At 35.4% G+C, this 25,903-nt stretch overlaps 1 protein-coding gene and 1 long non-coding RNA gene across 5 annotated transcripts in view; both read right to left on the bottom strand.

Annotated features, from left to right (window-relative positions):
- Positions 1-20,757, bottom strand: part of LOC125247702 (NACHT, LRR and PYD domains-containing protein 3-like) — a 52,266-nt gene extending 31,509 nt beyond the window's left edge. The window contains exons 1-5 of one of the 3 annotated variants that reach the window (XM_048159147.1): positions 20,050-20,757; positions 19,868-19,968; positions 18,128-18,259; positions 7,777-7,866; positions 7,564-7,701 (exon numbers count right to left, since the gene is read on the bottom strand). In XM_048159147.1, the coding sequence (XP_048015104.1) occupies positions 7,564-7,701; positions 7,777-7,846 (208 nt within the window). In that variant the 5' untranslated portion in view covers positions 7,847-7,866; positions 18,128-18,259; positions 19,868-19,968; positions 20,050-20,757. Of the gene's footprint in view, positions 1-7,563; positions 7,702-7,776; positions 7,867-17,638; positions 17,744-18,127; positions 18,260-19,867; positions 19,969-20,049 lie in introns of those variants that run through there. The other 2 variants (XM_048159148.1, XM_048159149.1) reach the window with 2 other exon arrangements.
- Positions 20,758-22,189: 1,432 nt separating this feature from the next.
- Positions 22,190-25,401, bottom strand: LOC125247802. Of its 2 annotated transcripts, none has more exons than XR_007180177.1 (7): positions 25,316-25,401; positions 24,556-24,763; positions 24,119-24,288; positions 23,985-24,027; positions 23,211-23,274; positions 23,042-23,104; positions 22,190-22,952 (listed from the first exon to the last, which is right to left on the bottom strand). It is a non-coding gene; the product is annotated as an uncharacterized LOC125247802 (long non-coding RNA). The 2 variants fall into 2 exon arrangements; XR_007180178.1 differs by having other exon boundaries at positions 24,556-24,741; positions 25,316-25,364.
- Positions 25,402-25,903: the final 502 nt, after the last annotated feature.

The following is a 25,903-nucleotide window of genomic DNA, read 5'->3' as shown; positions in this document are numbered from 1 at the left end:
CCATTTAAAGACTGGATTAGAAACTGAATTATTTAAGTATAAGTATCATAACTTTATTATCATAAATATACCTAAACTGTGTGCTTGTAATCAAACGCATCATTTTATTCTGGAGACTGAACTCGCGCTCTGCTGCCACACTGGAGCGCGCTCACCACCTACTGGGCAGGGGCGGGAATTACATTTACAAGCTACATCAGCCTCAGTAATCTGACGGACGGCCTTCATATTTTTTCCGTCATTGCTAAAAAACAAAAACAGTTAACGCAACCTCTATATGTCGCGCGATTGTCATGCCGACCGTAACAGCCCTAACTGTATCAAAAAGTAACAATCCCAACTATGTCTTCAGATAGTTTACAAAATATATCTGACGCAGCTCTCCGTGTACGCGCTTCGGATGAGTACACATAAATCTCCTCACAGCGTGCGCAAGTTCTCTTTTGCGTCTTACAGTTGAATGTTTAAAGTGGCAACTGGCAAGGTTTAAATGAGTTTAGTTTAAACAATAGCAACGTGAGATGTTCAGGTCTCACCTGCACTCGCGCGCTATCAAAACCCGGGTGATGATGGCGTGAATGACATATGGCTCATTCATTGAACATTTGTTTATAGTGATTACCGTAGTTTGCTCCACATCTGATTTTCTATAACCAAACCAGTTCCAAATTGTGAAGGGAACTCTTCGCTTAACAACAAGCTGCTCCTCAGCCTCACGTCTTTCGTCATGCTTGTTTTAACTCCACACATGAACAGTGAATCGGTCGCGCACGAAATAAGTCAACAACTAGACTTATCGTAATTATCGCGAGGAGACAAATTTTTATCATGAGGAGAATTTTCAACGGTATTTATCGCAAACGATAATATCGCCCATCCCTAGTAGAAACTGCAAGAGTTGAACTGGGTGTGTATGATGAGGGAGACATACAAAATGTGCAGCGGTAAGGGGTCCCCAGGACAGGTTTGAGAACCACTGGCCTACTGTACAATATCCAGTCCATCAGACCTCTTTATCATACTTCCCAGGAAATCTACAGAATACCAATCAGGTGATGTGCTCCAGGAGAGCCTTTAGTGTGGGCTGTTAAACTAAACTCTGCTGGTCATGTCCCTGCAGGAACTAAATTGTATAGTCTTGCTTTATACACCTTTTTTACCAGTTACTTTAAAATAATAATAATAATAATTAGTTATAGTAGTTACTTCTCACAAATAGTAACTGAGTTAGTAACTAAGTTAGGCCTACTTCATTAACTAATTACAGGGAAAGTAACTATTGCGTAACTTGCCCTAATATTAAATATGTTAAATGAATGAAATGGACACTAAATAGAATAAAATATTATTATAAAACATTGTACACTAATCTACACTATTTTAATGTTGCTGTGGGGCAACGTGAGAGACAACTATCAAATTCAATATATTATTGTAAATATTATCATTACTATGGAACAATAAAACATAATAGATGGTTTAGAACTTTTAATATTTATTGCACAGGCTACAACTGGCCAACAAATAAGTCTAAAAATAAATTCTGCTTGATCCGACTTGACTCATGATCCGCTCTTGCTCACAACACATTTATCTGTACTGTAGGCTACTGTTGGTAGCCATTAAAGAAAACATATTTACTTTCATACTTATTTTATACTTATATAAAGTATATTATATATACTTTTATACTTATTTTAAATAGGTCTATTATAATGTTATTTTTTTTTATTTCATCCATTTAATAATGAAAAGTTAACAGCATAAGTAAGATAAGGGGATACATCATACGATGCTCAATATATCGGGAGACATGGAGTGGGTCAGACATGATTTTGACCACTTCAGTAAGTTTTGTTTTGTAGAAAGCCTTTATTTAAAGGTGCCCTAGAACACTTTTTCACAAGATGTAATATAAGTCTAAGGTGTCCCCTGAATGTGTCTGTGAAGTTTCAGCTCAAAATACCCCATAGATTTTTTTTTTTTTTATTAATTTTTTTAACTGCCTATTTGGGGCATCATTATAAATGCGCCAATTCAGGCTGCTTCCCCTTTAAATGCTTGCGCTCTCCACCCCCGAGCTCACAACTCTATAAAACATTGCATAAACAAAGTTCACACAGCTAATATAACCCTCAAAATGGATCTTTACAAAGTGTTCATCATGCAGCATGTCAGATCATGTGAGTTTAGTATTTATTTGGATGTTTACATTTGATTCTGAATGAGTTTGATAGTGCTCCGTGGCTAAAGCTAACATTACACACTGTTGGAGAGATTTATAAAAGAATGAAAGTTGTGTTTATGAATTATACAGACTGCAAGTGTTTAAAAATGGAAATAGCGACGGCTCTTGTCTCCTGTGAATACAGTAAGAAACGATGGTAACTTTAACCACATTTAACAGTACATTAGCAACATGCTAACGAAACAATTAGAAAGACAATTCACAAATATCACTAAAAATATCATGTTATCATGGATCATGTCAGTTATTATTGCTCCATCTGCCATTTTTCGCTGTTGTTCTTGCTTGCTTACCTAGTCTGATGATTCAGCTGTGCACAGATCCAGACGTTAATACTGGCTGCCCTTGTCTAATGCCGTGAACATGGGCTGGCATATGCAAATATTGGGGGCGTACATATTAATGATCCCGACTGTTACGTAACAGTCAGTGTCATGTTGAGATTCGCCTGTTCTTTGGAGGTCTTTTAAATAAATGAGATTTATATAAGAAGGAGGAAACAATGGAGTTTGAGACTCACTGTATGTCATTTCCATGTACTGAACTCTTGTTATTCAACTATGCCGAGGTAAATTAAATTTTTGATTCTATGGCACCTTTAAAGTGAAATTCGTTTTGTAAACATTCGTATCTTAATTTTAATCAATGTTTTCATCAACCAATTGCCTGGATTTAATAAATAAGAAGCAAATAAAGCAGACAATATAATCATGACATGGAGGCGCGGGCGCGATCACTTGCGCGTGAAATGGAGCGCGTCTTATAGGCCATATGAACAGAAACTCAGCGTATAGTCTGCTTGCCTCAAAGACATGAGAAATATATCTATAGAAAGCTTGACATGTCTACTTTTATGTAGTCGAATTGGTGTATTACTAAAAACAAAGTTGCAGGGGCAGTATTTTATAATTAATTTATAATTGTTTTATGTAATTATAAATAGAGTTCAAAAATTCGAGTTCAACAAAACGAAATGCTATTATATGTACAGCCACAAGAGAAATAATGGAATAAATTAAGACAGTAGTTATATACAGTTATCAACATATTATCAGAGTTCAATCAGAGTTCAATAATTTGATAATAAGCATTAAGAAATCTTGCAGCTATTCTATTTCTATAAGTTAAATAATATGATCAATTCACTGCTCTGTAACAAATTATATAAAAATATTCAATTCCTTAATCCCTAAAAAAGTTTTTTCAGTTTGTTTTTTTTGTCATTTGTGTGATCTGTTGTTTACTGCTTTACCGTCTAAGACAATAAACTAAACTGATGCATTCCTCATCTGTGTCTAGGTATTAATCATTTTTAATGCATATATATATATATATATATATATATATATATATATATATATATATATATATATATATATATAAAAAATAATTAGGCTAGATGTTGTAGGTTATATGTCTGATATAAATGGTCAGCATATTTTATGCAATATATCAATAGCTTATTTAATTTTTATGTTTAGGCGAAGCTTATAAAAAGCAGATATTGGTATGCAGGTTGCAGATTTCGCTACTTTTAGTAAAGCATATTTCTACAAAATTTGAAACATTCCGAAATTAGATGTCTGTTCCTGAAACTTTTAATGGGAGATGGAGAAAATGTTCGTGGAATGTCTCGTTCTTTTCCAAATTAGCCATACAAGCATGGCCGGTTTGTTAATAATATAATCCGCTGCTTTATTTAACTTTAATAATGCACTGCAAATCAGCCGTCACAATAATCAAATGTGGACAAGGATACAATTGAATCATGAGTTAAATTAAGGTAAGAAAAACACAAACGTGTTACAACGTGTCTTCACACGTAAACAACACGTCGGGAAGACGATCGGTTACTCGCACTTCCGACCGGTCGCCATAGGAACGCGTTAACAACACGTAAGCACGTGTAGGAACATGTTACATGAAAATGTTATGATGTTATTTCACTAGGTGGCGACAAGTGTCTGATAAAATGTATTTGATGTATTATTGTATCATTTATTCAAGAGATCCATTCAAAAACTCAAGGCTGTGGAAATAAAGTCTGTTGTTTACCCTTTTGATATTTCATTTTAAAAAGTGACTGTCTATCGTGTTCTGATCTAGCCCTTTACATTTCCCTTCATTTAAATCAAAATTCACCTCTGCAATTCTTCAATTCATGACACATTTACAAAAAAAGAAAAAAAAAGAAGAAAAAAAAAGTATAGAATAGAAAATATGCTTGACAGTTTATGGCAACTAGTTCAACCATTTTGCATTTAAATGACTCATGCAAGGAACTAATGCCTAGATGTGTTGAGGGATAAAACTATTCAACAGGGAACCATATCATATATTTTAATCAACATGACAATTGATAAATTAGAAAACAGCAGACACTTACATAATCAATTGCATGAGTGTACCAAAGCATTTTCAATTTTTTTGAGAAATTGCTTTTATGATGTAGGCTAACCTACACAAGACTAGTAAGTATTTTAAGGTCAGGTCTGATAATAAAATAAAAACACAGCAACACACTTCTACAGAATGTAAAGTATAAGTTATATAGATAATATATTTTCTAAAAGTCTCTTGAGGAGTACATACCTTTAAATCAACCAAATCAATCCCAGTTTTTATTGTGTGCAGATAGATAATTTTACAGATAATTAAAGAGAATTGTGTTACCAAATTTCATTCAACTGAGATGAAGGAAAGAGGGTAAGAGCAACTGTCCACTAAAGGAATTGTAATGTTAAACTTTCATTCAAAAACATTTTAAAGGCTCTCCTGAGGCTTCACCTGATATCACCTGAATATTCTGTTGATTTCATGGGGAAAAGGTACTCTGATGATATACTATAGGCAATTACAATAATTAACAATGTATTCATTTAGAGTGTCTTGCATGGACTGAGAACATTGTAGCCTACAGCAGGCAATAAAATTAACAATAAAAACAAGTTAGAATGATAATATAGGTCAAATTAAGAATATCGAATGTCTGTATAGACAGTCTGCTTTTTGAAAGTAAAACAATGGAGGAGCACATGGATTCAGGAAAGAAATATGTTTGTGTTGTTTTAGATGTGTATTGCATGTAATGTCCAGGATTCAGTATTTAGGTATAAAATATCTTTATTTAGTGCCTATAATGTCCATTTATAGTCTTTACACATCAGCTTGGCACCTTACATGGTTAAAAACCAGTTAATTTCAAGACACTGGCGTCACGTCAGGTCGTCACGTGGATCGACACGCTCAGTTAGACACTCAAAGTACAAGACGTTCGGATAGACGTTCGGTTTGACGTTCGATCGGTCAGACGGTCATTCGGAAGCTTGATTTTGGCACGGAGCCTGCGTTAGTTGAAAAAGTATATTTTTTGCATCTGGATAACGTACGTGTGGATAAACGCCTGGATAACGTACGTGTGGATAAACGCCTGGATAACGTACGTGTGGATAAACGTCTGGATAATGTATGTGTGGATAAACGTCGGGATAATGCACATGTGGACTAACGTCTGGATAAATGTATGTGTGGATAACACTGATAATAATATTTTAGCTTTATTTTGCCCAAAGGAAGCTTTAATTAAGGTGTAAATGTTCATAATTGTAGGAAGCATTACAAATCCGTCTCCCTGAATGAAGCTTGGCCATTCCTCCGGCCACCTCTGTTGCACAAGCTCCGCATTAACAGCTGACTTTTCTCCGTTTAAAGGACACACCGGCCATTCCAGCTGAACTAAGGCCTTCACATCTTAATATGGAAAATAATAATAATAATAATAATAATAATAACAAGCCCAAAAATGCATATAAGTGGCCATGGTAACACTGCAAGTGCGTGCTTGGCTTGAAGCAGCTAAACAAATGCTCGACAGACGTGCTCGACAGTCAAACTTACATAGGCCTAAACTTATTTATTTGTTCTTATGTGCTTGCATTCGATTTTCTAATGCAATAAACTGAATTATTATATTTAAGCTTTAGTTATATTTGATCTAACATGTCACTGAATACATTAAGCTATTTGTTATAGATTTTATTTTAGGTGATGTTGCTGGGTAAGTGAATTAAGAACATGACACAACGAAATGACATTGACAGGGCAACATTTCTAGTTTTCGTTTTGTTTAAGTTTTTAACTTTAATAATTTAATAATTTTAGTTTTTGTTAGTTGACTATAATGACCCTGCCTGGGAAAAACACCCACAGAACTGCAGTACAGTCAATTTTCCAGCTGTTATATGTATTTACAAATATTCACAACAGTGGCGTGCAGTGGTGTTCTTAAATGAGGAGGCACATTTTTTTTATGAATCAATGTAAATTAATGTGCATTACTCTTAAAGTTGACACATCTTCCTTGTTAAATGAACATTACTTTACATTACATCAAAAAAGAAAAAAAGAAACCAAATACAATTCTATTTTGTAATTTTACACTAACAATGTAACGTTCTATTTATCAAAACCAAGTCAATCTCATCAAGCATCAAGTGTTTTAAGCATTTCTACATTCATTCCAAAATAATAACTAAAGGCAATAATAATTTAAACAATATATTTTATTTGTGTATTGCGGTTTTTCTTTTTAATTGTCAACCTAGGATATTTTGGATCATCAGTCATGCTCCATTAACACCGTCTGTCACAGACACGAATTGTATTTTTAATTTCACCAAGCTGATTGCACTAAAAAAACCCGCAGTCATTATGCTTTCAGTCCATTTCAAGTTTGATTTTGACATGACATAAAGCAGTGATATCTAACTGTGATCTGTTTACTTTTCAATTAGTTCATCACCATCATCGAATCCGTCTGTGATTACATGAAGAAACAGATGTTTTTAAAAAATACTGTTATAAATAGATTTTATTTATCAATACTAAATCAAAACAATATGTTGTGTGACCACCCTTTGCATTTAAAACAGCTCTTGTCCAGGTACACTTGGGCATCATTTTTCAGGTAGCTTTGGAGGCAGGTTTCTTAAAATCTCTTAGAGACATGGCCACAGTTCTTCTGGATTTGGTTTGTCTCAGTTTCATCTGTTTCTTCATGTAATCACAGACGGATTCGATGATGGTGAGATCAGATCTCCGTGTGGAGCACCGGCTGTTATCAGTCTTATTGTGTATTCAAAAATCTCACTGGATTATTACAATTAATGGCAAAATGAATGTTTGGAAATGTGAACAGATATTTCCTATTGACACACTACAGCAAAATATATAAATAACTGGCTTAAAACCTTTTTTGGGGGGTGAAAATACTGACGTGCCTAAGACTTCTGCACAGTACTGTACAGTGATAGTACCTTGTTCTGCAGGGTTCATGGTGATGGTCACTGAGCCTGTGATGGTGTTTCCAGTGAGTACAGGAGCATTTACAGCTGCTCCCGTCTGAGCATTCAGATCAACCCTGACTCCAGTGTGAGCGCTGCTGCTCTTCTTCACTGCAACAGAGACAGAGATTAATGACATTTCCTAATTGACAACTTTAACATTACTGATATTCTTTTCTTCATTACCTTCCTTGTGTTTCAGCTTGTCTTCTTCCATCTCATCTTGTGTGTCACAATGCTGATCAGCAGATGCCATCGTCCTTCACTGACTCACTGCTGATGGACATGAAGAACTGTTACTGTTACCAGACACTTTCCAAATATAAATAAGGCACTATTTGAAAAAAAAAAAAAAATTATATATATATATATATATATATATAGCAGCAGGGTGCGATTTGTGAAAAAACAAGAGGGGGGATTTTGAAAAGTTGTTTTTTTATTATTATTATTATTTTTTTTTTAATTTGTTAAAAACTACAGTGGAGCTATATACTATTTTTGGCAGCTGTTACAGAAACATTTTTACAAAAAATTGTCTGATTTAACCTTGAGATTTGAAGTATTAGATAGCTTAGATATTTGCAGCACTACAATGACAATAATTCTTAATTTCTGATAGAAATGCAAAATCAATCGGTAGTTATTAATAGAATAACGAGACAAACCTTTACATTCAATTGCGTGATGATAACAGTGCATACACATACAAACTTTTAGTCCAAAAGTGCGCACATTTGGAGAAATACACGTTTACCTCAGATTTCGTTAGACAGAATATAAGCCGGGCCGTACGCAGGGTTTCATAGTTACCGAGGTCAGAAAATGTTGTTTGTTAGGGGGGTACGGGGGCATGCCCCTGGTGTAGATATGTGCATTTTTAAGACGTTTTAAGGCCAACAAATTGGATAACAATAGTTTTAAAACCATGTCAACAAAAACATGCATGCACAGTTTTGAGGCAGCTTTGATCGCATGTTTGGTAATTTCATGACTTAACTTACAACAGAACAATGACAGTCATTGCTCTTAGTTTCTTTTGCGCTTTATATAAGCTATAATAAAGTATTTATGCAGCGCGCGCCGGCGCATTTGCGCATGCAATTCTTGAGTGTGCACCAGAAGCATAGTATAATATGGAAGGCCAAAAGGCCCAAAAACACATGAACAACACATCAACAACATGTTAAATGCGTGTATTTCCACGCGTTAAATACGCGTGAAAAATCGACGCGTAAAATACGTGTTAAAAATCTGATTGAACGGGTCAGTGTCATTGGCTTCTGAGAACTTGGGTCAAACCATTTCTGTGAGCTTAAGGGGGTGTACCATTCATTAACTAAGATGCCACCATTTAACATGCTAGATCAGCTTATTCAGCCCTTTTATTTTGTCTTTTTTATAGAAATAATACATTTAAATTGCCATTTTATGAAAAAATGATTACATTTTTCCACTTATGCCAGTGTTTTAACAATGCCCTTACACTTACTGACAATAAAATGAGGCATTATAAGCTTACTGAATGTGAGTATGCTCTCTCTATCATATGACCTGCAAAGAATATAGCTGAATCTAACTGAAGAATATAGAGTAATAGTTTAGCCATACACAAATACAATTTTAAGCTTATAATAATGTACGATGCTCTGTGTGCGTCTGTGTCAGAACATGGTTGCGGAGCGCGAGCTCAAACCCTTGTGACATGCTGGATCGAAAATATGTGAAATAAGTCATTTCTAGTCGACTAGTAGTTCATTTAAGCCAATAGTTGACTAATCACATTTAAATTAATTTAATTTCTTAAATACTGGAGAGAATAAACCATAATAATGAGCGTTTACGTAATATAGGTTTATATAGCACTCAAGCGCACGCATAAAGCTTGCATCACAGTAAAATCAGCAAATTTTTGTATATTTTCACTTGGTAGTATTTTTATCTTTCATGACGTTAAGCGCTGCTGCTCGAGCTGCCCTCCGTCTGCTGTCCATCCCTAGCACAGTTATTATATTAATAATTAAAACTGATAGCAGTTTGGGTGAAAAAGGTCATCCTCCATTCTTTTAAACTACTCCTCAACATGCAGTCAGTGTAAATAAAGCAGTTACATCAGTGAGACGACAGCAGTCTGCGACCACACCCCCGCGCTAATGCTACAGCCCACGCCGCAAATTACAAGACAGAAAATGGAAAAATAGAAAATCGGTTCGTTTCATTTATTCAAATGATTGTTTCTAAAGTCGTAATTTAGCAAAAGTAAAATTGAAAAAAGGGGGAAAAAATGGCAAATATCCATTGATGATGTAACCGAAAAACAAGAAAAGAGGACGTCTGGTTTCAAATTTTCATTTTTGCATTTGCATTGTATGGTCTGAAAATTTAATTGTGAAGCGTTGTTATGATTTCAAAGCGTACTGTTTTATTTTGTAAACTATATCAAAAGATACAATACTTAAATGTAGCCTATATCTCGCACTGACTGTCAAAGTGAATGTCACACCAATGCAGGTGAAGCAGCCGATGTGTGTTCCCCCTGCTGACAGCGCATGCGTCATGAAACACCGCTAGATGAACGGAAAGCGAAGAAGGACAAAAGTATCGGCGCTACATTTAAATGTCTTGCACTGTATAAAAATAAAATGATTCTCACAGTCCAGTTTTATTTATGTGAATTGAATTAATCTTGAACTTGTTCATAGTTTATGTTGAATTGTGCCTACATAAATTAGCTTATGTCCATGCTGATGTCCAAACTTGATGCCTCATATTACTTCCTTTTATTTATAGCATTATTATTATTGCAAAATTCGATTCTGTTCGCTTCGGAATCTGTATTCCCCTAAAAAAAAACATACAGGCGTATATATATTATATATATATATATATATATAACAGTGTGTAATGATATAATGGCTATTGTTGATCATTTATAGATTGATGTTCAATAAATATATTTTATTAAAATAATATGTTGTATTTGCTATTGGACTGAGTAATATGGACTGAGTGAAAGTTACATTAAAGCGCATCTAGATGGCGGCAAAACTTTACGAGTGAACCGTGAACAAGTCACTGAGTCGCAAAAAACTTTTAAAGTGAAAGAGATTTTTTGGAAACAAAGGAGGGGAAATGAAGGTGGACCTGTTTTGGGTGAGAGAAAAACTTTCTTTTTGGCGGATCTGCATAAACTGTACTGTGAATGTAACATCATGTCTAGTGAGAAACAGAAACCTGAGAATTTAGAGAAACTACATGAAAATGATGGAAAGTTATAAGTGAGTTTAACCAGGATGGTGGACACTACCACCCAATCAAACTTACCAAGGAGATTGGAAAAATTACATTTGCAAGGTTTATGAACAATAAAAGAATACCGATACATGCAATCAGTAAACAACAACAAGATACGATTCTAAGTATGTCCACACTTCAAGGTGAAAGGATGAAGGCTCGTATCCCGGGAGCAATGGCAAGAGTGAGAGGAGTTATCTCAGGAGTTTCATGAAGTATGTCAATGCAAGATGTCCAAAATGAGATTCAGGGAGGCAAAGTAGTTGAGGCTACAAGGTTAAAAACTAAACGAGATGGAGCTTTTAAAAAAACGCTATGTGGTTGTGCAGTTCGAGAAAAGCGCAGTTCAAACGGGATACATGAATTACAGCGTGAGAGTACATCCCCAAACCCCTCAGATGCTACAAATGTTACAAGAGATGTGCTAGATGTGGAGGTCAGCATGAGTATGGTAAATGTGAAAAGGATGCAAAAGGTTACAGGGTTAGTTCACCCAAAATGAAAATAATGTCAATAATGTCACTTTTCACTCTGAAGCAGAAAAGTCTCGAGAGAAGCCAGGTTATCCCGGTATATATTTTCTGTTAATATGAAAAATTGTGTAGATTTATCAAAATATATCGAGTCTATTACGATGTTATGATGAACTATAAGCCTTTCTCCACTGACGTTCAGAGTTGTTCAAAGCGTTTGTAAGGATACTGATTGTTAGAAGACAGCTGTCTGACTCTATCTGAAATGAAGAACGGGAACAGTGTGTGTAACATTAGCAACACATTATTAGCTGTTTGATAATGTAGTCAAGCAAAAGCTAATTATATTAATTTATATTAATTAATGACCGAACCGTTGCAAGGGCTGTGCCAAGTGTGCGAGCGCATAGGGGCTCACGCCAAAATAAAGTGACAGCTGACTTAAAGTAAAGCCAATAAAGTTCATGATTTTGTCCTTCGAAATACTTTCATACTATAAAACATAGCTAAAACAATATTGCTCTGAGCATGTGACCATGATTCATGTGCATATTCAGTTAGTGTGGAATCGCAAATTCTGAGAAAGCTATTCAGTCCATTATAAATTCTGATTGGAATGAATCAAACCATAGATATTACCTGATAAGGTCAAGAAAATACGCTGGAAGTCCGCGCTCATTCAAGGATGTGCTTTTATTTCATGTAGCCTATATCCACAGCACAAACGACACAATGCTCGTCACTGCAGCAACAGTATACTCTCCGAGCTGCCGCAAGCGAGTGGAGGCGGGGCTAATTTGCATATTCATTGATCCGTGTATATTAAATGAGGCAAGGGTGTAGAGTTACATTTTAAGGCATGAAGAATTTTTTTTCACTTTAATTTTTTTTTTTAAATATGTCATTTTGGTGATAAAAGATGAGTTTTAAGGGATGAAATAATTTACTACAGGAGGCTTTAAGATATTTTTGATGAAATCCGATGGCTCAGTGAGGCCTGCATAGCCAGCAATGGACATTTCCTCTCTCAAGATCCATTAATGTACTAAAATCATATTTAAATCAGTTCATGTGAGTACAGTGGTTCAATATTAATATTATAAAGCCACAAGAATATTTTTGGTGTGCCAAAAAAACAAAATAACGACTTATATAGCGATGGCTGATTTCAAAACACTGCTTCAGGAAGCTTCGGAGCGTTATGAATCTTTTGTGTCGAATCATGATTCAGATCGTGTGTCAAACCACCAAACTGCTGAAATCACATGACTTTGGCGCTCCAAACCGCTGATTCGACACACTGATTCATTGTGTTTTGAAGTCGGCCGTCACTATATAAGTCATTATTTTGTTTAGCTGACCCCTCTAGAGGAGGTAGGGGTGGCTCTAAAACACATGAGAGCTACTAACGGGTCATCCTGTTCCAGAATGCGCTTCGCTGTTTGAACTGCCCGTTCAGCATGTCCGTTTCCCTGTGGATTGAACGGACTTGATGTAATGTGCTGAATATCGTACATACCACAAAAGCTTCTCCAGGTGTCACTGGAGAACTGCGGTCCATTGGCGCTAACAATTTGTTCTGGTATGCCGAATCTTGCAAACAACGCTTTAAGTCAGCATGTGCACCATATTCACTAGTACATTAGATACTGTTGCACCAATGAGATTTAAAAAGGTTAGAGAGAAAAATACTGTACCTTGGTACAACAGTATTACTCGCGCTATCAAAAAAGAAACTCAAAGAAACGCAAATGGAGACAAACTCGTTTAGAGGTCTTCAGAATCGCGTGGAAATAAAGCTCGTCTCGTTATAGAAAGACTCTAAAAGCAGCCAGAGCCGAGCATCTTCGCAAACTCATAGAAAATAAAACAATCCAAGGCTCTTGTTTAGTACAGTAGCTAGATTAACAAATAAACAGACATCACCAGAACAAAAAATTTCATTACAATTTAGCAGTGATGACTTTATGGATTTCTTTACTGAGAAAATCGAAAGCATCAGAAATACAATTGTAAATGTACAACCTTTAACAGATTTTTATGATTCAGCCTCAATTATCGCCCCTCAAGAACAGTTGCAGTGCTTTACAACTATAGGACAGGAAGAGCTAAATAAACTTATCACTGCGTCTAAACCAACAACATGTTTATTAGATCCAATACCCACTAAACTACTGAAAGAATTGTTACCTGTAGCAGAAGAGCCTCTTTTTAATATTATCAACTCGTCTTTATCTCTAGGTCACGTCCCACGACCGTTCAAGCTAGCAGTTATTAAGCCTCTCATTAAGAAACCACAATTAGATCCAAACGTATTAGCAAATTACAGACCCATTTCAAATCTTCCATTTATGTCTAAAATACTAGAAAAAGTGGTGTCGGTCCAATTGTGCTCCTTCTTGCAAAAAAACGCTATCTATGAAAAATTTCAGTCAGGATTCAGATCTCATCATAGCACAGAAACTGCGCTCGTTAAAATTACAAACGACTTGCTTCTAGCTTCTGACCAGGGCTGTGTCTCAATACTAGTGTTACTTGATCTCAGTGCTGCGTTCGACACTATAGATCATAAAATACTCTTAGATCGACTACAATATTACACTGGTATTCAGGGACAGGCATTACGGTGGTTTAAGTCGTACCTATCAGACCGTCACAATTTTGTTTATATAAACGGGGAAAAATCTAAGATCACGATAGTAAACTATGGAGTGCCGCAAGGATCGGTGTTAGGCCCTCTGCTATTTTCAATATACATGCTGCCACTCGGCAATATTATAAGAAAACATGGAATTAGTTTCCACTGCTATGCCGATGATACTCAGTTATATATTTCAACACAACCAGATGAAATCTCTAAATTATCCAAACTGACAGAGTGTGTTAAAGAAGTAAAACATTGGATGACTAGTAATTTTCTTCTATTAAATTCAGATAAGACTGAAGTATTACTTATTGGACCAAAAACCTGTACACAGAATCTCTCAGACTACAATCTGCATTTAGAAGGATGTACTGTTACTCCATCCTCGACAGTTAAAGACCTGGGTGTTATATTAGACAGCAACTTGTCCTTTGAAAATCATATTTCATATGTTACAAAAACAGCCTTCTTCCACCCCAGAAACATTGCTAAGATACGGAATATGTTATCTATTTCTGATGCAGAAAAGTTAGTTCATGCTTTCATGACGTCTCGACTAGATTACTGTAATGCATTATTAGCTGGTTGTCCTGCTTCCTCAATAAACAAGCTACAATTAGTACAAAATGCAGCTGCTAGAGTTCTTACCAGGCCAAGAAAATATGATCATATAACACCAATTTTATCATCTCTACACTGGTTACCCATTAAGCTCCGTATCGATTATAAAGTATTGCTAATGACCTATAAGGCTCTAAATGGTTTAGCTCCTGTGTACTTAACCGATCTTCTATCGCCCTACAATCCTTCATGTTCTTTAAGATCACAAAACTCTGGGCTTCTGGTTGTACCTAGGATAGCTAAGTCCACTAAAGGAGGGAGAGCGTTTTCACATTTGGCTCCTAAACTCTGGAATAGCCTTCCTGATAATGTTCGGGGCTCAGACTCGCTCACCCAGTTTAAATCTAGATTAAAGACGCATCTCTTTAGCCAAGCATTCACATAATGCATCTCAGATCAGATCAAATGCACATGACTATCTTTGTATATTCTTTGTATTGCCACCAGGATCAGTGAATCGGGATAAAGGCTATGCATGAATTATGATCATACACAGATCCCCAGCTACTCTGCTAACCCTAACCCCCATGGTGCAATGCAGCATTATAATCATTATAAACAAACGGATTACATTAGTGTCCATGTAAATGCAGCGATACTGTCTACAAGCGGCACGGTGAGGAACGACGAGTCAGTGGCAGTAAACGGATGTCCCGTTCAACAGTAGCTATAATACCACACTTATAATAATATCCAAATATGAATCGGTGATGTACGAGCCTCGGCATCACTATGGTTTTGGATCATGCAAATAAAGAGGTTGAAAAATACATTTTTTTTGTATTTATTTTGGATGCCCTAAATAACTTTTACAATAAAATATTAAGTCTGACTGAAATATTTGCGTGATCAAGTGTTTGACTGCTGGACATTTTACTTTTAAATGAAATGCATTATCTATAGGCTCTGTAATTCAATAACCTGTCACATTTAAAAAGTCTTCTCTACAAACAATGGTAACCTTAAAACGTTTAATTAATGTTTAAAATATTATTTAAGGGCCTGTTAATGTTTAAGCTGGATCCGTCGTTTGATTGATAAACTGGGAAATGCTGTTGTTATGCGACAACAGTTTCATCTATTAACTCGCATGTTTATCACAAGGTTAAATCCAGTTAGATAAAAAATTAAGAGACCACTCCAAGTTCAGAAATCAATGTTAAGTGGTCTCTTCATTTTTTCCATAGCTGTATATTATATATATATATATATATATATATATATATATATATATATATATATATATATATATATATACACACACACATACATATATATAGATGGATAGATAATATATAGATATACAATATATGACATTTAAAAGAAAAGAGTTTTAGAAAATAGTTAGTTTGTTTACAGAGTGACAACCTGATGCACAATCCTGAAGGAGTTTCTTTTGCTTTTTAGAAATAATGAATCAAATGTAAAATAATATGAAATAAAAAACATTTACGAATCTTTTGTTTCAAGTGAGTGGTTCGGAGCATGTTTCAAACTGCCAAAGTCATGTGATTTCAGTAAACAAAGGCTTTGTTACGTCATAACTGTTTGGAAACGTTTAGGAATCTCAATAGTTCAGCGCTGTCGCTGTGAACCCATGAATCATGCGGATTGACTGAGATTGTGTCAAGTTTCAAGACAAGTGTCTTTGTTCATTACCTGAGTATTAAATGTCTGTTCCCTGATCTCTGATGAGTTTTACACATTTGTAGATGTTGTAATGAGGTATTTTAAAATTAATAGGAACAATAGTAGCTAAAAGTCTCTGTTTAGCTGACCCATCCATAGAACAAACAAAACAAGCCCTGGAAACTGGTAAAAGCATGCATATTACACAGAAACGTAATATTTAATGGTATTAGATGGTTAGTTAATTGCATCTGATGATTATATCTTCAATAAAACATTTGCACCGGGCTTGTAAAAGCTGTTTTTATGCTTGTTGGGCCTGAGTTTTGTTGCATTTACACTGTTCTGACCAGCAGGTGTCCATCACTGTGTGTGCAGCTGGAGTCATTTGAGGCATTTTCTTTCTCGTGTGTCTGTGAAAGATAATGACACTGCACTGACTGCAGCTGTACACTAGTGCACTTTACTCTCATGTACTGGACTGTACTGGAGTACTGATGCCCTGCAGATCAACAGCATTTAACCGGCTTACAGTTTAACACAGTGAAACATGGTGAAATGAAAAGAATGAGTATAAATGATCCATGAATATGTTCTTCCTGCTTCTGATATTTACTTTATTTATGAGGGAAGGTAAATGATTCGCTGTGATAGTTAATAACTGCTGATTTTGTAACCACTGCAGAAATATGTTCATCATCAGAACCAGTCAAACCAGAGCCGTTTCAGGAAAACAAATGAAACCAGTTTGTGCTGAAAGTCTGTTTACAGCTGGAGGCGTTTCCAGGAAGAAGCTTTATGTGTCTGTTTCAGATGTTTCAGAGTTACTTTACTTCAGTTAAACGTCTCTGAGATTCAGAGGTTTTCAGCACATGCATGAAAGCACAGATTATGTGTGAATTCATCATTATGTTGATATAAAAGTGTTCAGTCGTCACTTCATAGATTACACTGAAAACTGAAAACTGAAAAAAAAAAAAAAACAATGATATGCATTTGTGGACACTTTTATTTTTTTATTTATTTTTATTTTTGGAATGGGTGATTTTAATATTCGGGAGTCATATATATTTGTATAACTCTGTTGTGTTTCACTTACAGTGAACTTGCTGCCAATTCTTTAAACAAGTCTTTCATAGAGTTTACCATATAGACAGCATTACATCAAACTGATAAGAAATACAGTTTGAGAATCACAGACTCACTAATAAACACGGTGAAACAGAGAAAAACGTGATTTCACGGCATGCGTCAATTATATCAGAATGTGCAGCTTTCTGTGATTCACTTACAAAGACGCGCTTGATCATCAGTGTGATCATGATATAACGAGGTTTAAATAAATCAGAATTAAAGTCTCAGAAGTGACCCATCATAACACACTAACCTCAGTATCTGTATATCTGTCTGTTTCTTCCACTAAACCATCATGTTAAACAACAGCTCTGAAATGTCTGTCACTTCAACCAGGAAGAGACGCGGTCATCTAAACTCTCATCTGACTTGTTCTTCAGATATTTTATAATTAAAGGTTCGTTCTCAACTCAGAAGTTGTTTTACAAGTTTGTGAAGATATGCCTTGAATGTCAAAAGTGAATCAAGTGTCAGTGTGCGTCATGTTTGATTGGACAGTGATCGGTTTTCACACTAAATGAAAAATTTAGTTTAGTTTTGTCATTGTTTAGTAGGATGTGATTTGTTCAAAATGGCTCAGTTTGTATAGTGAGGGGCATGTTTATATCAGTGCTGCACTATAAAGCGTCCGTGTGTCCTCTGTAGTAATGATAGAGTAATGATTGCGGGTCAGCTGTTGTAGTTGGCGTGTTTTCACCATCACTTTGGTCAGTTACCTCAGTCGACTCTGGTGTTTCTGTACCTGACGGATGAGGAGCCTGTCGATCAGCTGATCTGCAGTCAGCGTCTCAAAAACCAGCTCACTGATGTTGTGTTTGTTGGGCGAGTGAAACACCAGCTGGGGAAAATTAACCTCCTCTTCAATTTATCCTGCCTGAAACAAAGATGCAGCGAAAGATGATCACAACGGTATAAATAAAGATATATTCCCACTGAAAACAACTGAGTTAAAACACACTGTGTTCCAGCTTCTACACGTTATAAAATATGATTATGATTCGCATTATTATAAATTCCATTATTAAGTAAGAAAAAATAAAAATGTTGCATGAACATTCTTTCCAAAGCTGCGTATTTAAATGACCTGTAGTTTGAGCATCAAGATCTTCATGGTTTTCTTCTCAAAATATAAAGAGATCTTCTCAGCTGCATCATGGTCAGCACCTCTTGGTTTGCAGTTACGCACTGTGCGTACCTTGAGAGGGCACTAGTTAATGCCGTTTTGATTTTTTACATAATTTTTAAATTGATTATTAAAATCTATCTGCGTACACTCATGACATATTAAGAGAGCAAGAGAAAATGAGAATAAATAAAAGTGTGCGTTTGCGTGTTGTAAAGTCAAACGTGTGTATGTGTGTCCATGGGTGGGCGTGGGAGATATGGCTGAAAAGAAATCTGATTGGCTAGTTTAGTTTTGTCGTTTTTTTTTCCCACACATGAAAAATGACGTTACAGATAGTTAATGTTTAAAAACAGGCTCAAAAAGAGTAAACGTTCTCTAAAACAGCTAAATTTGACTGAAACATCTGCAAAATGGCCTAAAACTATTGAGTAGGGATGGAGAAATTAAGCCTCTTAAATATTTGAAGCTTTTCTCTGACTCTTTCGGGAAAGGGTTCAAAGCATCAAGAGTGTCGAAACAGCGCCATCTTGTGGCAGGTGAAAAACCTGAGTGCGCAGCTCCTTTCTTTTATCCATTAAACACAAACAAAAGCCTGACGATGCTAAACGTGTTTATTTCAATAATATAATTCGCATATTAAAGTGTGGCAATAGATGAAATGGATCAACAAAAACAATAATTAGGCCTCTAATAATAATAATACTAATGCATATTGAGTTGTTTGAGGCAAGTAAATTGTGCTGTTATTTTACTGTAAATACTGTTTATATGACAGAACATATGATGATGTAGAATAGGCTACAGGCTTATATATTTAAAATAATAAATAGACTTGAATTTCCATATGGTCTGGGTTCAAACATTCTGACACGCAAAGTGAAGTTTCACGTGACTGGCTTTGTTTCTCTGAACAAAACAAAAAAACAAAACAAATTCAAGAAGCATTAAGCACATCAGAGTGCAGTTACATGCATCAGATTTTCTAAGTGGTGAACATGAAAGAGACAGTCGATCACTCGATTTGCACAGCATTAGATCGTTCCCACCAGCTCACTGATTGATTTAATTGGGTTTTTGTGGACACACACACACATCTCTGTCTGCAAGCCTACTTGTATTAACAATATCTGAACCTGGACTGACAATACCTGACATTTTTAAAGTGCCCCTAATATACTATTTTAAAATGGTTTTGGAGGTCTCCTGCAACACGTTTATATTCAAAAGAGTGAAGCGATCCAAATCTTCAGTCTTGCTTAATCACACCTTTCCCAAGCCCTCTCTGCTCTGACCGGTCACATGGCCCAGTCGGTTGTTGAACTGATGCAATTTAAGAATTAAGAGTAATGATGTTACCTTCATCTTCAAGGCTTTGAATGAAGTCCTGCAAGTAGTTCACAGTTCTTGAAACGGGTTCACCTCACTTAAAACGGGTGACGGGGCCATCATGAGAAAATCTGCATCAGAATAAAAGAAACCTTTTATTATACGCCGCTCAAAAGCCATCATGACAAAAAAATGCAAGCAACAACACTTACTTTAGTAAAGTGACCAGGCACAAATAAAGGCTGGTTTTGTTTGACCGCTTCAGTTCCAGTCCTCTGCACATTTGCTGCAGCACTGGGAGGATTCGCACAGACAACAGCAATACATACAATAATAAATACAGGAAAAAACAGATTAAATTAACTTATGTTAATAAAGTTTAATAGAAGTGTTTGTTTGAAATAAAAGGCTAAGTATAGAACATTAATCTCTGCCAGACTGAAAAAGCATTTGTAAATTATTTTACAGACACCGTAGGTGTTTAAATACTATAAAACAGCTCAACTAGGGAAAAAAAATTACACTGACTATAGAAACTGACTATATATTTTTTCAGGTCTGGAAATCGCACTTAAAATTCACCAAATATTGTATTTTTTCTCATGAAAATGGAAAACCTGTAAAAAGCTGGAGATGAGAGTCTACGAATGAGTATAATGTTGGGTGGATTCAAGAGAAAGGAGGAGAGTCAGATTCAAAGCACAAAACATCACAGAATCACATATACTACAGCTGACAATGTCTTCCTGTCGATCACATGTTAGGCTCCTGTGTGCCCACATGCTGCGACTCTTTCAGGAAGCTCAAGCAAGGCTCTAGTGTCTGCAAATCTAAAGAAATAAAAACGATGAGTAACACAGACATACAGTACACACGTATATGTATCATTTGAGTTGAATTAGGGCTGGGTATTGACACAAATATTTATAATATAATATAATATAAGTACGTGGTCCATAGCAGCTCAGTTGCGACTACATTACTATTATATTGAAGTTCAAATAAACTGATTCATATACAAACAAATTCTAAACAAGGAGCATTTCATAATATTAAAGTTACAATACTATTTTTACATAACTATGTTTTTTGAAATGTAAACATTTAAACATAAAATATTGATTAAACATTACAATGAATGTACAGTGGCATGAAAAAGTATGTGAACCCCTTGCAGAATCTGTGAAAATGTGAATTATTTTAATAAAATAAGAGGGATAATAAAAAATGCATGTTATTTTTTGTTTAGTACTGTCCTGAGTAAGATATTTGACATAAAAGATGTTTACATTTAGTTCACAAGACAAAACAATAGCTGAATTTATTAAAATAAGTATGTGAAGCAAGCATTGATTCTCAATACTGTGTGTGGTCACCTGATGATCCACGACTGTTTGTGTGTTTTGTGATGGTTGTTCATGAGTCTCTTGTTTGTTCTGAGCAGTTAAACTGAGCTCTGTTCTTCAGAAAAATCCTCCAGATCCTGCAGATTCTTCAGTTTTCCAGCATCTTCTGCATATTTGAACCCTTTCCAGCAGTGACTGAATGATTTTGAGATCCATCTTTTCACACTGAGGACAACTGAGGGACTCAAACTCAACTATTAAAACAGGTTCAAACATTCATTGATGCTCCAGAAGGAAACACGACGCATTAAGAGTCGGGGGGTGAAAACTTTTTGAATTTGAAGATCAAGGTAAATTGTACTTAATTTTTCTGCCGGGACACATGCAAGTATCTACTGTTGCTTCCGAAGGGCAGTACTAAATGAAAAACAATGATATTTAAACAAAATAAGAAAAATTTGGACATCTTCATCCAGTTCAAAAGTTTTCACCCCCCGACTCTTAATGCATCGTGTTTCCTTCTGGAGCATCAGTGAATGTTTGAACCTGTTTTAATAGTTGAGTTTGAGTCCCTCAGTTGTCCTCAGTGTGAAAAGATGGATCTCAAAATCATTCAGTCACTGCTGGAAAGGGTTCAAATATGCAGAAGATGCTGGAAAACTGAAGAATCTGCAGGATCTGGAGGATTTTTCTGAAGAACAGAGCTCAGTTTAACTGCTCAGGACAAACAAGAGACTCATGAACAACCATCACAAAACACACAAACAGTCGTGGATCATCAGGTGACCACACACAGTATTGAGAATCAATGGTTCACATACTTATGAATGGGGTTACTTTAATAAATTCAACTATTGTTTTGTCTTGTGAACTCAATGCAAACATCTTTTATGTAAAATATCTTACTCAGGACAGTACTAAACAAAAAATATCATGCATTTTGTATTATCCCTCTTATTTTATTAAAATAATTCTCATTTTCACAGATTCTGCGAGGGGTTCACATACTTTTTCATGCCACTGTAGTATGGTGCATATATTTATCAAAATGCTCCTCTCCAGAGTTAATTTTCTAGATTATTACCAAGTTCATGGTCACTGAATATGGATTTTATGAGAAAAAACATGACATGTTGCTGTTTGTGACGTCTTTGAAATATGGCTGAAGCACTGATTGAGCGATCACATTAATGTCAGTAAATTGTCCTGTATCTGTTTACACACCTCATTCATGTTTATTTCACGCTGTAGCCCATAACTGGTATTAAAATAGAGGAAGACATGATCTTTCAGTGCGCTGCATGCTGCCGCTTCACTTGACCTGAGGCACATTGCGTGATCGGTCACTGCATTAAACAGCGAGCGCCACAGCGATATTTATTGTTTCAATTTCAAAATAAGATGGACAGAATTCGATCTCAGAGAATTTTTCCTCAAATCATTTCTGTGAAAAAAGCAAATTGCCAGTACTAATAAACAGAAGCACTGAAGTTAGTTCAGAAGATGATGACTACATGTGATAAAACTGCATAATTTATGCAATGGTGCTGCTGCATCCGAGGACAAAAACACAGCGGTCAGGAATTATTTCATTAGAGCTGCTCTATCTATCCCAGACTCTCCAATGAAAGTGACTCCGAGGGGATTCTTCGGAGAGGACTTCTTCTGCCGCTTCCACTGCGTCAGGCCTCGGGAGAACACGTCTGCCCTTGTGACACAGAGGCTGAAAATGGTGCCTCTTTAAGTGTGTGTTGATTGCGTCTGTAAGGCTTGAGAAAAAGAAAACAGATGCATTCTTCTTCTTTTAGCTTTTGGCCTATGTAAAAAAGACACTATTAATTAAACTTAATTAAAGCACCTCTTTTGCTTGTCTTGCTTTTGTCCCATTATGTCCAAATCTTGGTATGGTCTATCGTCAGCTCTGAAAGAAATTCAGTTTAGCTACATAAAAACTACTACCACACACAAACAACACATGGTAAGGACTGTATGTTAAACCAATTATTTCATCAAATAAAAATACTAACCTTTCCCCACAGGTACTTCAGTAAAGTCTTCTGAACACATGGCAGAACACACAGGACAAGATACCTTACAAACAAATGCAGGAAAACAGTTAAAACACTGAAAAACCTCAAACAAAATGATGCTAGGGTGATTACAATTACAGATGTCACAATTACGTTATTACGTAAAAAAGGTGCAATCATAGTAATATATATATAGTAACACTTTAAAATAAGGATCATTAGTTAACATTAGTTAACTGTATTAGTAAATATGAACTAAGCATGAACAATACTAGCACAGCATTTATTAATTTTAGTTCATGTTAATTACTTATACATTAAAACAATTATGTATTAACAAATGTATTGCTCATTGTTAGTTCATGTCAGTTAATACATTAATGTGAACAAATGACACCTTATTGTAATGTGTTACTATATATATATATATATGTATAAAGAAGAAACCAAACCAATGTATAGTTGACATTTGAAGCTTTTCAGCTTATTTTCATATAGGAATAAGGCATGCAGTTGGTAAAAAGCTATTCAAAACATCATTCAATGTAAATTTTAAAAATCAAATGATCCCAATTACAATTTCAAAGGAAGAATGGACAATTATGATTTGGCATAATCGTATATTATACCATTAACAAGTAAAATTAATTACATTTAACAGGTAATTAATCTGAAAATGAATCTGTATGAATAAATAAAATGCTATATTTTTTTAAATTGATAACATTTCCTTCTATAAAAATAGACTAAGTATTCATGCGTCGGTCTTACCTTGGCATCATAACCGCTGAAGGTGAATCCACTCATTCCCTAACTGTGGATGAAAACAAATATAACACATGACCAAATGTGAGAAATCACTTCATAGTTTCCATACGCTATTATCCATTATTTAAATTACTTACATTGCCACTACACGATTCATTTCTGTGGAGGTAGAGGACACTTCTTCATCTGGAGATGTCCGGTGTGTTCTGAACGGGCATTACGTAGAGACAGCCCTTTCCTCCAGCCGTTTCAATGAGGCAGGAACCTGTGTATGCAACAACATTCAGCTTTCACTGACCAGATCCACCTGAAATACACCAAAACAAGTGAAGGAGATCAGAAGCCGTTATCAGTTATTTGTTTAAAAGACAAATCTTTGACAAATGAATGACCAAAATGTTTTAGAAATGAATTAATATTCCATTCTAACATTGAATAGCCAAGATAGTCAAACTAAGACAGGTCCAGAAGTGGAGAGTTAAAAACAGTTTTGAAGCAGAGACGCTATCACAGGAACAATCCAGTGTACTGATGAGTAGAGTTAAAGTCACAATGAAACAATCAAAAATCTTACCAACAGCTTTATACAGCGCCCAGACTCCCTCCAACAATAGTTATATATGTATATATGAGCTGAAGAGAAGAAGCACAACATGGAGCAGGAGTCTGAAGGATCTGGAGAGGTTCATGAAGGAACGGTGTCTGATCTCTGGTCAGGTGTTCTCCAAACTCATCAGGCATTACAGGAGACGACTCTGAGCTGTTCTCTTGGGTTGCTAAAACTATTGAATAAAAGGGTATGATTAATTGTGAGCAGTGTGTATTAGAGAAAATCTTTTATTTCATAATGAGACATTTTACAACTTAACATAATACAAGTATAAAACATTAACAAAAAAAGTTAAATAAAAAAGGTTAACAATGTTTTTTGGTTTATAAAACAACCTGATTAATTTTCGGTTCCATAAATTCCATGTTTTATGTAAAGTACTTTGAATTACCTTAAAAAATTGTTGTTGAAATGTGCTATACAAAATAAACTTGCCTTGCCAAATCAAAAACTCATATTTTCATATCATAATGATCAAAAGATTAAAAGATATATGAGGCTTTCGTAACAAATAATAATAATAGGATGCACAGGTTTCATGTTTACCCCCTTGTATTTAGATAATAATGAGTTTTAGGGCACGAGGAAACACTACATGTTAATCTAACCTCGTTTTACTCTGAGTCTGCACTGTTACCCGCTAAAATGACACGGTTCCTACGCATGATAACACATGATGTACATAAATAATGAACGTGTCAAAATGAAAAACACAGATACTTACAAGACCAAAAGCAGGAAAGAAGTTGCTTTAACATTTGCCGTTGCTTGCTCTGCAACAGTTGTAAAATGGCGGACATGTTTATCGCGAGATCTGGCAACAGTGATCGAGAGCTAACGTTCAAGTCTCGCGTTGCCAGCGGTCATGTCTCAGTAGAGCCACAGTTGCCATCTAGTGGTTGAGAATTGTAATTGTAAATTTTTATTTAACTTAAAATTAAATACAGTCATATATGTGGTGTATATATATATATATATATATATATATATATATATATATATATATATATATATATATATATATATCGTAAACTAGGATTGTGTGACAGCAAACCTTGTAATCACTGTTGACTTTGCTTACATGATGCAAGATCATACATATCGCAAGTTATTTTGGCAAAAACGACATGTAACCAAATGAAAGATTATTATGGCTAAAAGTGGGTTAGACATAGCCGGACTATATCGGGTCTATAGTTAGTTTCACCGAGACGGTGAAATGACGGCTGTTGTTTGCTGGGCAGGAAAAAGCCCTCAATCTTTATAGATTAAACCACCTGTACCTGCCGCACTCAGTCGGATTCATTCCAGT

This window comes from Megalobrama amblycephala, linkage group LG15, assembly GCF_018812025.1.
Source record: "Megalobrama amblycephala isolate DHTTF-2021 linkage group LG15, ASM1881202v1, whole genome shotgun sequence".
Classification (NCBI taxonomy): Eukaryota; Metazoa; Chordata; class Actinopteri; order Cypriniformes; family Xenocyprididae; genus Megalobrama; species Megalobrama amblycephala.
The sequence above is the reverse complement of the archived record's forward strand: the minus strand, read 5'-3'. Positions and strand labels throughout refer to the sequence as shown.